Here is a 15,299-nt window from a genome sequence, read left to right as displayed (position 1 = left end):
GCATTTTGAATTTTACAAATAAAGAGTTTCAGTAATTACAGTACAAATCAGAAATGGAAGACTAATTTGAATTTTTAGAAGCATTTTTAAAAAGTATAAGAACTTCTGAAGACTGATCTGTGGCAGACAAAAAATACATCCATACTCAGAAATGTGGGTACTACAAGGATTGTATTGCAAATTAATACAAAACATAGCAGAAACAATAAAATACAATAATTTTACAAAAGGGATTACTATTGCCAGGCATTTTAAGAAATGCTTTTACTTACATTTGCAGAGACATTACAATCCAAAGTTGCACTAGAAATTTGTACAAAGCAGGATAAAATACTAACTGTCACTTAAATACAGGAAATGATCATACAAACACTAAGATATTTGGAAATGAAACCAACAAAATTTCTCATTCAATACATCTAGTTATGTTAAGTCAAAATCTGGTTTTAATCATTAAAACTGTAATTATCTCAAAAGGTAATTTGCTAAGATACCTGTCTGTTATTTATCAACCCTAAAATTTATACAATTTTCTGAAGAGTCAAAGGTAACTAAGACTCATACCTGTAAGGAAAGGCTGGTATTTCTGATCTGCTTACTCAAAGGATCCAATTCCATAGATTGCATGAGTTACTCTGAACAGCAGCATTATTTCACTTTGTTAAAAAGTATTGAAGAAAGCCACTTAGCATATTACACAATTTTTCATTTTCCTTTTTATGAATGAGAATCTCTTTTATCAATGAGAATCCACACAATACACAGTCAGTTATACAATCCTGAGGTTCTGCTTAATTTGTTTATAAAAATCAGTAAAAAAAAGTCAAATTTCAAGTAACATAGACAGTTGTATAAATTAAACAGAATAATTATTAGATTGAAAGATAGTGCTAGTGACTTGTGCTTAGACTAGAGGCAAGAGAGTTACCCCTCAACAATCCCAAATTCAGCAGAATTGAATTGAGGTTTATAAAGAGGAAGGTGTGATCTGGATTTGTAGTCCTATGCAACTCTTGAATCATTTGGTGAAGAGCAAACAATTCAAACATCTTCTTATTGCTTCTGCAAAAGATTTGAAATAAAATAACTGTCAATTGAAAATTGAGAGGTTTCATTTAAACATTAAAGATGCTATAGCAAATTAATTTTTAATGAAGAAAAACGTGCACTGTATTGGGAGTTTCACATAATTCTTCTATGTTGCATACAGTATTTCTAAGCAGAAGGTTATCAATATATTGTAAGCAAAATCTTGGCAAAAACTACCAATAATTATCATTTTGCTACGTAGTGGTATGTAGATGTAGTATAATGAAAGCTCAAGGAAAGACTGTAACAGGGTTTTTCACTCATGTGAAATAAGATTCCAGAGACAATAAATAAAAAATTTAAAATAATTAGGATTTCTGAGCCAATTTTGCTTTTACTGTATTTCTAATGTCAGTTATGATTTATATTAGATTGTTTTATAGGAAACCTTTTTTTTCCTAGAGTTCAATTTTATTCCTTATAAAAATGAAAATCTCAGTTCTGTCAACAGCTTTAAGTCTACTGTAAAAAAGTACTCAGTTTAGATACTGACTTTCATAAATGAAACAACTCAACATTAAGCAACGCACCAATGGAGATCAGCAGCATGTTACCACTGATTTGATGACCTCTGTTACAATAAACCAATAATCAGTAAGCAATGGGAACATATTTTTAAAAGATTAACATTTCCAAAAAGGTTTAAATGGCTCAAAACTTCAAATTTCGTTTTTGAAGGAAATGAAAACAGATGACACTAGAATGCAAATCACAGATGCGACTAAATTTTCAAAGGAGATTACTACCAAGTATCCAAGTAAAACTGAAGGTCAGAGAGTCCAAGTCCCCAAGTTTACTGATCTAACAATAACTAACAGAAGAATGGTAATAAAGAATTACTTTATTCTGGAGAGTTTTTGCAGTATAACACAGAGCTTTTCCAAAACTGGAACATCCAGCTTAGAACTTCGAAGCAATACAGAACAAGTCTGGAAGAAGGATTCATTACTGCACGCTTCCAGGAAAGGCTGTAAGGAATCTGTAAAAGGAAATAATTTAAAAACTGTATCACAGAGTTCAGTGCAGGGAAAAGTACAACAGCTGCTGAGAACCTTTAGAAGGTTTGAAATGCTTCATGTTGTGCAATTACTAGAAAAATAAAATAATTCAGTTTATGCTGCGCATGTGATACAAAAGTCAGGTAAAACTAGAAACTGAAAAAATGCAAGTTCCTAAGAGTTCTGACACTACTGATCCTTGTACTAAAACAACATCTATTCCCTTGAGAACAACGGAAAACAGGAAACAGAACAATTTAAAACTCAAATAAAAATTCTTATATTGGACATGTTTATTCAATGCTCATTTATCATGATTCTTTCCTTTTGATGACATGAGTGGAACATTAAGCCACACAAAAAGACTCAGTGTCATGGTTTAGGAATGGTGCTCCCCAGCTTGGTGCTTCCACTGAGACTCTCCAAACTGCGCTCCCGTTGAGATAAGAACAATTTAATGGAAACAGCAATGAGATAAGAAAACAGTTAACAGCTACAGTATTAATAACAAAAGTGTACAGAAGAAAGAGAATGATTTGCATGCAAAAAATACTCACTGTTGAGCTCAACTCAACACAATCACAGACACGACACCCCAACCACTCCCTCTGGCTCGGAGTCAGTGTTACCCACCACTCCTCCCAGTCAGAAGGAACCCCTCAGTCACAAGGAACCCCTTCTCCCTTCCCCACCCCCACCTATGAGGTGAGGTGGTACAGAATAACCTCTGGGTCCTGGCCATGACCCCTCCTGGCTACTACAAAAATTGACCTTGTCCTGACTGGAACCAGGACACTCAGAAAGAATATTTTAAGCTGCTGCAAATCACATGGACAGGGATAGCACATGTAAGAGATTGTGTGAGACCTGACAGTCTTTCATTATCAAAATATTGTTCCCGTACTCTGTTTCAAGACAGGCAACATAACAACTGAGAGGCAAAAGTGCTGGAGAACAATTAAATACTAACAAAACTCCCTTAAAATAGTGGATGAGATTTTATGTCACACTGTATAATATTTCCCTGTACCCTGTTTCCCAATATGTAATCACTTCAGAATAAGATTAAATCTGTTCCCTCGTTATCTCAGTCTTGGTTCTGATATTACAGGCTAATTTATAGCAAAAACATAGATAATTTGTTTTTCCTTAAAATTAACAGTCTTTCATATAGCATAGGGTATTTGCATTAGTAGAATACACATATAAGGAAAATACTTTAATGTTCACATAATGTTAAAATATTTAGTGTGTTCCACTTAAAAAGAAACTGCAATATGCAAATTATAGCATAAATCAATAAACAAGGCATTAAAAAAATTCTCTGCACATACGCTGAATACTGTAATTTAAAAATAGGATGTCAAGATGCTTTTATCAGTACAAAAAGGACTGGATGCATGCTTTGGTCAAAATTTTCCTTCTCCTTGTCCAAGGACATACAACTTATTAAATATAACAAGTAGCCTTGGAGTGAATTCAAGGTTTTAATTTATTTCAGAAGTTTTACTGATACAACATCAGAAGAAATGCTACAGAAAACTATTCAGAGCAGGGTTTAAAAAAGAAGTTGACTTGGCATTTAAAGTCAGCCTGAGAGCCCAAACAACTAATTTTCTTATAGCTGAGCATTTATACTGAATATTCAATAAGGATCCAGTAATTCCTATTCCAACAAATGACCAAGTGCCACCTCCTTGATACAGTGAACTCATGAAACGTGGGTTTTTGCTGCTTTATAACCCTCAGATCAAGAGACTGAGAAACATCAAATGCCTTTAGCATAGATCAGGGAAACTATGGCCATGTGTAATCTTTCCCCTCTTTTCAATAGAGGTGCTTTTGGTAAACTGATTTAAAATGCTGGATTCAACAAAATAATAGGATGTGTGGATGGAAACCATACAGATGCAGGATATTAACAGAGTTTGGAAGCAAGAGGACAACCTTGCAGCAATAAAAAGCAAGATGACAATTGATGTATTATGAAGTTTGGAAAAGGCAGGCAGATGTTTTGTGGTTTCCATAGCTGAAGTTTCTTTCCTCTGTTCTCTACCCAAAGCAACAAAAAACCTTAATTATTCAAAGAGATATACATTACTGAGGCAATGAATCATTATGAATTAATCTGGTTTTATGTTTACATCTACTCCCATGTTTCTTGCATTCTTTCTACCATGTTCAATCCACCTATGGTTTTATGTATACTGTTCTCTCACTTTTAGTACTTTTTCCAGTTACAATTTTCAGTCTCAAAATTGTAATAGCAATAAACATAAAACCCGAATGAAAGTAAAGAATAAAAATAAGCACTAATCAGTAAAAAATATACTGAAAAAAAAAGATAAGTAAAGATTCTATTTCTTGTTTTATTTTACCTTATGGTCTTCAAGGCATACCACTTTTAATATTTCCTTTACTATTTCTGTACTTTCGCTGTAGAAGGTATTATTTTTCAGAAACTGTCATATAAAAACCCTCATGGCTATCTGTCAATTACAGCAAACAGAAAATCCTTAGACGAGTTCACCATATGTGCTACATTCAGTGACACATGATGGACATACACTCAAGATTCAGTGCTCTTTACTGAGCTACTGCTCTCTGTGACAGAACTTTAAGGTTATTAAGTATATACAGCAGTGTCTTAAACCTGGAAAAATAATTTAACCCAGGATTCACTTCTAGTATGATGGTGTAAATCCCTAGGGAGTCTAAGTTGCTAAAATCCATGAGAAGAGGTGAAAAAAACATGAATAGAAACAGCAAGTAAGTAAACCAGAATGAACATAATCTACCATCTCAAAAGTACTTCCTGACAAAATATTTCTATCACTTAAGATTGTTTGAAGTAAAATTTCTATACAGATAGCAAAAAGAGATAACCTTCTCTAAAGCAAGAAAAATCTAGGACTACAAATTACGTAGTCCATAACTTTATAGAAATTCTATAGAACTACAGTTTTATAGAAATTCTTCTAAAATTTGCTTAAGTTCCCACAAATGACTGCCTATTCCCAAGAAACAGAAATGGTCCTATCAACTTGCACTGCACCACTGCTGAAGTCTGTTTTAACAACAAAAACTTGAAATTAAGTATCTCTTACTTAGAAAAGGTGCCTATCAGAAAGTAAGAAAAGTATAAGTAAACATGTGAGAATATTGACATTCGAGAAGTAAATTGAGAAGGAGGGTTTATCTTCTTTCTATTGACTGTTAAAACAACAAATGGTTTTATAAAACTCTCATTTAACATGACTTCTGACTCTGTTGAACTCTGATTCATGAGATCTGAAGGTAACAAAGACTGCTTCGATGAATAAGGCAATCCTACAATTTATTCCTATAAATATCCTTAAATAGCCATAAAATGCTTTCAATTCCTTTTCTGCAGGGTAAACAAATACCATATTCTGCTGACCTGGACATTTCTTTGCTGCCTTGCTCTTACTGGTTCCTTAAGTATATTACATTAAAAAAAAATTATATATATATATGCAAACACACACACACATATACATCCTCTAAGAATGGTTTTGACTGTGAAGGTTAAATTAATGTAAAAGACAGCAATAATTTTAAGATAGAGGATTTTTCCCATAAAACAGAAGGGCCAAAGTGGAAATAATTTCTAAAAGTTCATAAAGTTCAATCTAATGAAAGCAAACTGATAAAAGCAGATGTTTAAATGTACTTTCTGTAAACTGCTTGTATACTCACGTCAGGTAAGTTTTTGTAGAATATATTCTCAGTAATCAGAAAATGAACAAAACATAATTTAAATGCAACTCTAGCTGATTACTAAAAGAATATAAGCTTCACTTTTTAAAATATTTTGGTGGTTTAGATCTGCATTAATTTTGCTTTTATTTCACTATTTTAGAAAAAATAAATTGGAATTCATCCTGGCAGGACTTTGTCACAATTTAAAATACCTACAAAAGTGTCCACTGGTATGCTTAAAAAAATTGCAGGATGTTGTAGTTGCATCAACTTAGCTTGACTGGTAGACTGCAATGAACAATGAGCAATTTATCACTGTTGGCAGAATTCATCTGAAATTTACCCTCAAAGTAATCAGCCACTCACAGCACAAAATCTCACCAGCTATAGTTATCCAGAAAATTGTTTCATACATAAAGCTATGACACTTCAGAAAATTAAAATAACAACTCTAAGTTCATGTTTTAAGAAATTAATGATTACAGTTTTGTAACACTTCTAATTGTGCGAGGATCTGCTGGGAGAAAGGGGACCACATGACAGCAATGCAAGTGAACGATGGAGCACTGTCTACTAGTGTGGAAAAGTTAACTAACACAAAAGTTAACTATGCACCACAGTAGGAACACTTCAAAGGAAACAGCAATATCACTTGCTTATATCCAACTGTCTATAGCACAGTCACCTGTAAGATTTGAACCATTTGCTGAATTTACCATTTTCTCCTGTAATCAGTAGCCAGGACTGTTAAGTGTCAGTGCTTAAAGCACAGTGTAGGTGCTCACATAGGTGACACTGAGTTAACAGAGCCCAAGCGACAACTTCAGTTGGTCACCCAGTATGTGTTGATCTCAGCATGATCTGAATTGCTCCTCAGTTTTCTAGGCTGTGAAGACGTTCACACAGACATGAGACAGGATGTATAAGAGACCAATATCATTCTCAAATGGCAACTGGAGGTTACATCCAGAAAAAAAAATTGTAATAGAAAAGGTTAAAAAATTAGCAGCAATATTTATGCCACAAGAGATGCTTGGAATGAAAAGAAGCCTATAAACAAAAGAAAAAAGGTCAGAAAAGAAAGCTATGCCTTGGAGGTCAAAAACTATAAAAAGAATAGTATGAAAAGTCAAGTTAAGTCAGAAAAAGTTATGTTTCTTAAGAAAAAAAAAGTTTTCCCAGATATTTAAGTAAAAATAGAACAAAAAAGCGGTAGTGGGGTCATCTCACTAACCAGGTCCACTAAACATATGAATTGGGGCAGCACACCAATGTTTGAGGAACCGTGTGAGGTCCTCTGGTCTGGAGGTCTTCAAAATTAGGGTTTCTCATCAAAAAATGGTGACAAGATCAATAGTATATCTGAAGTGCATCTACACCAATGCATGCAGCGTGGGCAACATAGAGGAGCTGGAAGCCATTGCACAGCAGGAAAACCATGACATAGTTGCCATCACGGAGACATACTGGATGACTCACACAACTGGAGTGCTGGATGGATGTAAACTGTTCAGAAGGGACAGGCAGGGAAGGAGAGGTGGTGGGGTAGCCCCATATGTTAGGGAGTGTTTTGACTGTCTAGATGATGATGGTGATGACAGGGTGGAGTGTCTGTGGTTAAGAATCAGAGGAAAGGCCAAGGCAGATATTTTGTTTGGAGTCTGTTATAGACCACCCAACCAGGATGAAAAAGCAGACGAAACAGTCTATAAGAATCTGCAAGACATCTCATAATTGCTAATCGTTCTCATGGGAGACTTCAATTTACCAGATATCTGTTGGAAATACAATACAGCAGACGGGAAACAGTCCAGGATGTTCCTGGATTGTGGAAGATAATAGCTTCCTGACACAGCTTGATGAAGGAGACAACCAGGGAAGACGTCCCATTGGCCCGCTGTTCATGAAAACAGAAGGACTCATGGGTGATGTGGTTGTTGGAGGCCATCTTGGGCACAGAGGTGACAAAATGATAAGAGTTTTTGTTTCTTGGACAAGTAAGGAAGGGGGCCAGCAGAACTACTAACTGGGACTTCCAGAGGGGCAGACTTTCACTTTTTAGGAGACTGGTTGAGAGAGTCCCTTGAGAGGCAGTACTGAGGGGCAAAGGAGTCCAGCCAGGAAGGCTGGACATTCTTCAAGAAGGAAATTTTAAAGGCGCACGACAGGCTGTCCCAACGTGCCAAAGGACAAGTTGGTGGGGAAGCAGACCAGCCTGGCTAAACAAAGAGGTTTGGCTGGAACTCAGGAAAAAAAAAAAGAGTTTATGGCCTTTGGAAGAAGGGGCAGACACCTCAGGAGGACTACAACGATGTCGTGAAGTTCTGCAGGGGGAAAACTAGAAGGGCCAAAGCCCAAATAGAACTTAGTCTGGCTATTGCTGTAATAGACAATAAAAATGTTTCTATGGATACATTAGTAACAAAAGGAGGGCTAAGGAATTTTTCCATCTTTTACTGGATGTGGGACGAAAACACAGTGATAAGGGATGAGGAAAAGGCTGAGCTGCCTTAATGCCTTCACTGTCTCATAGCAAGACCAGTTCTCTTCCACTTAGACACGCACAGGTTTACGGGGTCAGAGGAGATCCACTCAAGGGTACTGAGGGAGCTGGGGTAAGTGCTCACCAAGCCACTTTCCATCATTTACCAGCAGTCCTGGCTAAGTAGTGAGGTCCCGATTGACTAGAGGTTGGGAAATGTGACATCCATCTACAAGAAGGGCCAGAAGGAGGATCCAGGCTGACCAGCCTGACCGTGGTGCCAGGGAAGGTCATGGAGCAGATCATCTTGAGTGCCATCACACAGCAGGCCCAGTCAGCATGGATTTTAGAAAAGCAGGTCCAGCTTGACCAACATGATCTCCATCTATGACAAAGTACCCCACTTGGTGGATGAAGGAAAGACTGTGGATGTTGTTACCTGGACTTTAGTAAAGCCTTTGACACTGTTTCCCACAGCATTCTGCTGTGGAGTGGATGTGGGCACTGTTTGGTGTCTGGTAAAAGACAAGTCAGGAAGCAGCACTTCGTGAAGAGAGAACAGTCAATGCAATATATATGTTGGATTTGGACTAAAAAAATGGCAAACTGAACATATGTGCCCTTCTGTAATAAAGTAAAGATATTTTCAGGAGCTAAAGAAGACAAATAAAAAAGGAAATAAAATGTACTATAGGTTTATCTGTAAGTATGTGTATAGGAACTATAGGTATGTTGACGCAGAATAGTCACATACTTTTCTAGTAAAGAAATGCTACAGCAATTATAATTCATCTAGACTTCAATATAATTTGATAAAGCAACACATGTAATATTATACTGCAGAAGATGGGGGTTAGAAGAATGACTGGAAGGTCATTCTAGGTCATATAGTGTAAGGAATTGGCTAAAAATGAACTTCAGTTTTAAATACTGATTTTTGCAATTGTGCTTATTTGGTGTATTAGTTAATTACTATGGTGTGAAGATAGGAATAGTTCCTATGCTGGAACTGCCAACTTAGAATGCAACAGGTATAAAATACATGGAAAACAGAATTATCTTACTTGCTAGAATAGCAGAAGCATAAAGATGATACATTAAGAAAAAACAAACATTTTTCTTGGAAAATCATTGATTAGAAACATCAGAGGATGAAAACTTTTGGTGTGCTGATTGAATTCAGTATGTCTATGAGCAATCAACATGGTCTAACCATTAAAGACTGATTCTAATGAGGCCTGAGAGAAAAAAAAACATTTTACAAATAATCTAGACAGCATTTCAAATCGAAGCTATAAACTATTATGGGTTACTTCGTTCAATAAAAGGCCTAATGAACTACCAGAATCACAAAAGGAATTGTAACTTCTCTTACAGAGAACATCTAAAGGAGTTTTATTCCAACACTTTTTCTGTCAGAGCTTGACTGCCTTGTTTCCCCTACTCCCATATCTCAGCTCCTCTAAAAACTAGCTCAGAATGAAGCACAGTATTTCAAACACAATCTCAAATGCAAATAAGGAAGCCTTTACATAAACAAACATTACCTGGCATGACCTGTAATTCTGTTAACATCAGATTGCAAGTGAGCAGGTAAATAAAATCTGAACCTTGAGAATGCGCAGATGTTACACAAACTGCAAAATTTTTTACTAGTGACTTCACAAAACAGCCCTTCTTTATGAAATTTGAATTATGACATTGCTCTAAAAACAGCTGGCTAAAAAGTACAGTACACATGTTTGCTAGTCAAATACAAAATATAACGTGTATAAAAATATTTTTTCCTAATTAAATCATACGTAGTTTTAAATTAAACCATTTTATGGAAAGCGATAAAACTGTAAACTGTTTATTAATGAAATGCAAGTTTAGTAAATAAGAGCAAACGAGATCCTACTTGAATAAACTTTAGTGTTCTAAAGATTTCACAACTTAAATTAACTGGAAAAGGGATGTGTATATCCACATACTGACATAAACAACTCTTTTTTACACGAAATACTTTAAAAAACTTAGCATTCACATCTCCCTTCAAAATTGCATGCTGCTTATGAACTACAGCAGTGCCCTAAATGAACAGTGAAGGTTTACTTCTGAAGTGGCTACTTGGCTCTACTAACTTTATATTTAATGGCCCCTTCTATTTCTTACTTTGGAGTGAATGACACAGAGGTCTAAAATTCAGAATGGCTAAGCATTACATGACTGTTACTAGAACAAGGAGAAAATAATGACAGACATTATTTGTTATTAGGCAGAAGGCTTCTGATACTTCATACTAAATTAATTTCATCAAAATCAAATTTAAACTAAGCTTGCAATTAATTAACAAAAACATGTACAGAATTTTGGTGTACTTGCTTGCTTTCAACATATACAGGTTGGTTCTAACATTATCTAGGCTGCATTTAACAGAGTTAGAGATACTTATTGTCGTTAAAATATTAAACTAAAACATCTATTAATCCAACATAATTATTCACTGTTTTTAGAAAAATTAATAAAAATTATAGGATAACAGAGGAAGGATTTCCTTTTAAATGGTTTATATTTCAATGTTCATCCCACATAAGCTGTAAATCATTTCTTTCGCTATAGCTTCAAACAAAATTCCTCACAAGAATTGTCACATCTGCCTTTCACAAAGGTGAGGGGGAATCCTACCTTAGTTTGGTATTCACAAACTTGACAATTTTACCCTTTCAGTGCTGCAGAATAAGCTCACTTGAAAAGTTACAATCCTGCAAAGTTACCAGTTACCATAATATGATGGAAAAAGTTAAATTTTAATCTGTTTAAGCATACAGGCATTTTTTACTCCATGCTTTACTACTGCTTGTAGTCTGTAAAGTCTCAAAATGCTAAGACTCAAGAAAAACCATAAAGGGGCAGGTTTGAGTTTCCTTGGCAGATTCTGACCACTGACATTTTAGAAGTACCTGTAGAACAGTGCACAGTGCATCAGTTATGGAAGCATTCCAATACAAAGGAAAAGAGAGAGTCTCCACGCAGGTAGTCCATGTAAAAAGATTCAGTTTACATGTAAATAAGCACAGCTTCTTACTACGGAGACAATCTTTTTATCTTCACTGGCTTGATTAACTTATGAGATGAATACATCTGGACACAGACTTGGTTATCCATGACCATAATATTTTCTTAAAAAAAAAAATGAAATTAGAAGTAAGGCTCGGTGCATGTCTAAATACAGCCCACTTTTGAAGTTACTAAAAATCTTCAGTGATGTTAATATGGTTAAGAAATCACAGTTAAGCCCAACCACAATGTGCCTTAACTTACAGTAAACACATGACAGAATAATTCTGAGATGACTTTTTTTGAATATGCACTTACCTCAATTTGTGAATAAGTACACACTAATGCAAAATATACTCTCTGCAAAACAGAAATAGGCTTGAAGACAAAGAAAATGTAAGTTTTATTTAAAGCAAAGGCCAGCGTTTTTTAATGTCCATTGAGCAGGTAAGTTTTGACTTCATTGAATGAACTTAAGGTTGAGAAAGGGGAACTTATTAATCTACATGACAGAAGTCAGTTATCACTGCAGGAAAAATTTAAGACATATAATGTCTTTGTATAAAAGTGCAAAGGGTGAAACTGAGGCAGGCAACTCTCTGCTAACAGCAGATTTAAATCAAGCATGAATCAGACTACAATTAACAAACTCACTACATCCTTTGAAACCCTTTTAATTGATTCACAAGTAAAAAAACCATAGTAAGCTGCTTGAGAAGGGAGAAGACAGGAAGAACAGTATTGGATAAGATTGTATATGACAAGCATTCAACTACAGGGTGATTTAATACTAATGATGTGACGTTCTTCAACACCTATAGAACAAATTTTCTTGATGAGGTCATGTTACTTATTACTATATGGTTTCCAGAAAGTGTTTCATGTCTGACATACAGGAACTCTCTTGAACAGTGTGTTGCACCCATTGTCCTAGAAACAAGATCTGCTAAGAAATTTGTAGTCTTAGGGAGGGAACTTTGGGGTATGAAGGTGGCCTAGAAGTCACTGGTTCATAGTATAACAATTTTAATGATTAAAAGTAACTATTACTTCAATTATTAAACATTAATAGTAATTTACATGAGAAATGGTAAGAGCTATGTTAAGCAATAAATACATTATATGCCACTTGACTAAACTGAAACATCAGCATGAAGCAGTTAATACACTTTGCTCCAAAGGCAGTCAGAGCACTGCATTTGTAGAAATCTATCATCAAGCACATTGAGAATTTATCAAGACATTAAATCTACTTTCTATTACAACGCTATCAGAGAAGATTTTGTTCTTAGTTCTATCTTCAGAAGGGTTCACATCTTAGAGATGGGACTAAAAGCCAAACATGGTAGCTACAGTGTTGCTTTGGTTCTGTGTTCTCATGTATCTGCCATCAGAAAGTACACTTAGAAGACTGAACAGGTTGAAATGCACCAATTTATGCACCATTATGGACATTTTTAGACAAAAATATTAACAGAACGTAGTAAGAAAAGGGATAAAATAACTTTGTGGAGTTGATTTTCTACTGTCAGGTTCACAACAAGCTGTTAACTCTCACAACTGTGAAATTCAGAAGCAACCTATTCCACTGAAGATAGCTGACTAAACCAATCAGACTTCAACTTAGGCCCCTGAGCTCATCTGAAGAAAAATAATTTCTCCATCACGCAAAGAACATGAAATACAACATAAATTATTTAACATTATATTGTTTATCCTAACAATTATCCACAAGTCCATTTCAGCTACTTATTAAGTTCCTAGCATAGGCTAAATGAAGCAATTTGCTAACAGAATGCAAATGGTTATGTAAGGACTCAGTTGCAAAGTTTCTGTCCTCAAGTCCACTAACAGTAAAAGCAGTGAACAGAATCCACAGAAGTACTGGAATATGAAAAAATCCCAACACTATTAGAGCATGAAAGTAAACTGAAACTGAAGTTCTCTTGACACAAAGTAAACCGTCTGAAATTACTGCATAATATCTTTAGCAGACTCTCACTCTTATGCCCTGAAGAGCTGGCCAAAACTAAGCTCAACTTTTTTCACCTCTGACATTCAAAAGTCAGCCTTTGTTCCAGCTTTGAATGTTTTTGTATATTAGAAGAAAAGTGATCAGTATAATATTTTACCTCTGCCTTAGGCTTTAACGTCTTTGTAAAAGAGGTGAGGCAAACAAGACTGGCACACACATATATATGTATATATTCTGTATCTCTGACACACTGCTAAAGTTTCAAAACCATTAATGACTGGGTGTTATTGGGTCTGGCTGACTCAGAGTTAATTTTCCCCACAGCAGCCCTCAAAGTGCTGTGCTTTGTATTGGTGGCTAGAAGGGTGCTGGTAACACACCAGTGCTTGGCTACTGCTAGGCAATGCTGGCACAGCATCAGCACTGTCTCTCCAACACTCTCCCTCACCAGTAGGTTGGGGTTGGGCAAGATCTCGGGAGGGGAGGGGATACAGCCAGGAGAGCTGACTCGAACTGACTCCCATACCATACGATATCTGCTCAACAATAAAAGCTGAGAGTAAGGAGAAGAAGGGAAGGGTGAATTGGAAGGGAAGGAGGCGTTCGTTATTCATGACGTTGCCTTCCAGACCAACCTGTATGCATGCTGAAGTCTCACTTGCCAGGAAGTGGCTGGACACCACCTGCTGATGGGAAGCAGAGAATAAAATCTTTTGATTTCCTTTGCTTCCATGTATGGACTTTGCTTTTGCTTTATTAAACTGATTTTATCTTGACCCATGATTTTTTTTTTCCATCTTACTTTCTCCCCTGTCCTCCTGAGGAGGGGAGTGATAGAACAGCTTGGTCAACCAAGGTCAACCCACCACACTGGGACAAAATGGTGAGATTATTTTTGGCTGGCACTACACTTCAGATTTATACAATGGCATGAAAAGTCACAGATGTCTGGGAAATACCAGTTCCAGTATACCAATAGCTGGAACGCTATCCAAGTTTTGATACCTAAACCATAATGTAGTCTGGTGACATGTATACAATTTGAGATTCCAGTTTGATAGATACAGATAAGGTGAATCCATCCAAGAAATAATGTGACTGTATTGTATACTTGTGGTCTCTGGATGTTGTAGGCTATGGTGATGCAACTAAGTTTCAAGAAACACATACAAATTAGCTTCCCAAGGGTACCAAAAGTCTTAACTATTTCTTCACAGAATTCCTGTGGTGTTAAGACACTGTGCTCCTATGGCCTAGCTGGACAGGTACACTGGTGTTATCTACTCTTGTACAGAAAAGAGGTCAACTCAGACAAATTTTTCATGAAGCTGTGGACCTCAGGTGCATTTTTATTTACAGTTTTAAATGAGCTTCAAACTTGCTTTATGAGATTTAGTAGACTGATATTATTTCTGTGGAATATGGTAAGATCTCTCTAACTGAGAATCAAAGATTAAAGAGTAAACCCTGATCCCAGTAGTGACCGAAAAAGTTCCAACCTGGAATCTGAAGTAAGAGATGAACCAAAAAGACCACCTTGACGGCTCATAGTTCATCTTGTGGCTCTAACGAGGAAACGATGACAAATGATTTTACCATTAAGAATGCAAATAGATAGGCCTCTTGACACAAAGGGGGTCAAAATAAGTTAATACTCCCCTTTTGTTTTTGGAGTAGAAATGAAATGCCTAATCCCTAAAGTTACATTTTCCTCTTTCCTGTCATCTGAGTGAACATTCAGATGTTGCTCAGCAGTAACATCCTCCCTAATGTCTGAGTACTCAAGGATGACTCTTCTGGTGCCACATATGTGAATATAAACATGCACATATACATACATATATAGAGAGACATGCACAGCTACCTACCATTTGCAAAGTGTATATGATCCATGCATGCATTCCACTCAAAGGAGCCAATCTTGTGCTTTCAATGTTCAAAAATGGTGCCTTTTTTTCGGGAAAGGCATGATGCGAAAAGTAATGCAAGAGTA

At 36.0% G+C, this 15,299-nt stretch overlaps 1 protein-coding gene across 2 annotated transcripts in view; it reads right to left on the bottom strand.

Annotated features, from left to right (window-relative positions):
• Positions 1 to 484: 484 nt before the first annotated feature.
• The window catches only part of CCDC138 (coiled-coil domain containing 138), a 37,471-nt gene continuing 22,656 nt past the window's right edge, over positions 485 to 15,299 (bottom strand). For both annotated transcript variants that reach the window (XM_017817308.1, XM_017817309.1), the window contains 2 exons: positions 1,930 to 2,068; positions 485 to 1,062 (listed from right to left, as the gene is read on the bottom strand). In XM_017817308.1, the coding sequence (XP_017672797.1) occupies positions 891 to 1,062; positions 1,930 to 2,068 (311 nt within the window). In that variant the 3' untranslated portion in view covers positions 485 to 890. The remainder of the gene's footprint in view (positions 1,063 to 1,929; positions 2,069 to 15,299) is intronic.

The sequence above is a fragment of the Lepidothrix coronata genome, unplaced genomic scaffold (assembly GCF_001604755.1).
Source record: "Lepidothrix coronata isolate B3197 unplaced genomic scaffold, Lepidothrix_coronata-1.0 Scaffold60, whole genome shotgun sequence".
NCBI classification, from domain to species: Eukaryota; Metazoa; Chordata; class Aves; order Passeriformes; family Pipridae; genus Lepidothrix; species Lepidothrix coronata.
Note: the sequence above shows the minus strand (reverse complement) of the source record. Positions and strands in the feature narration are given on the sequence as shown.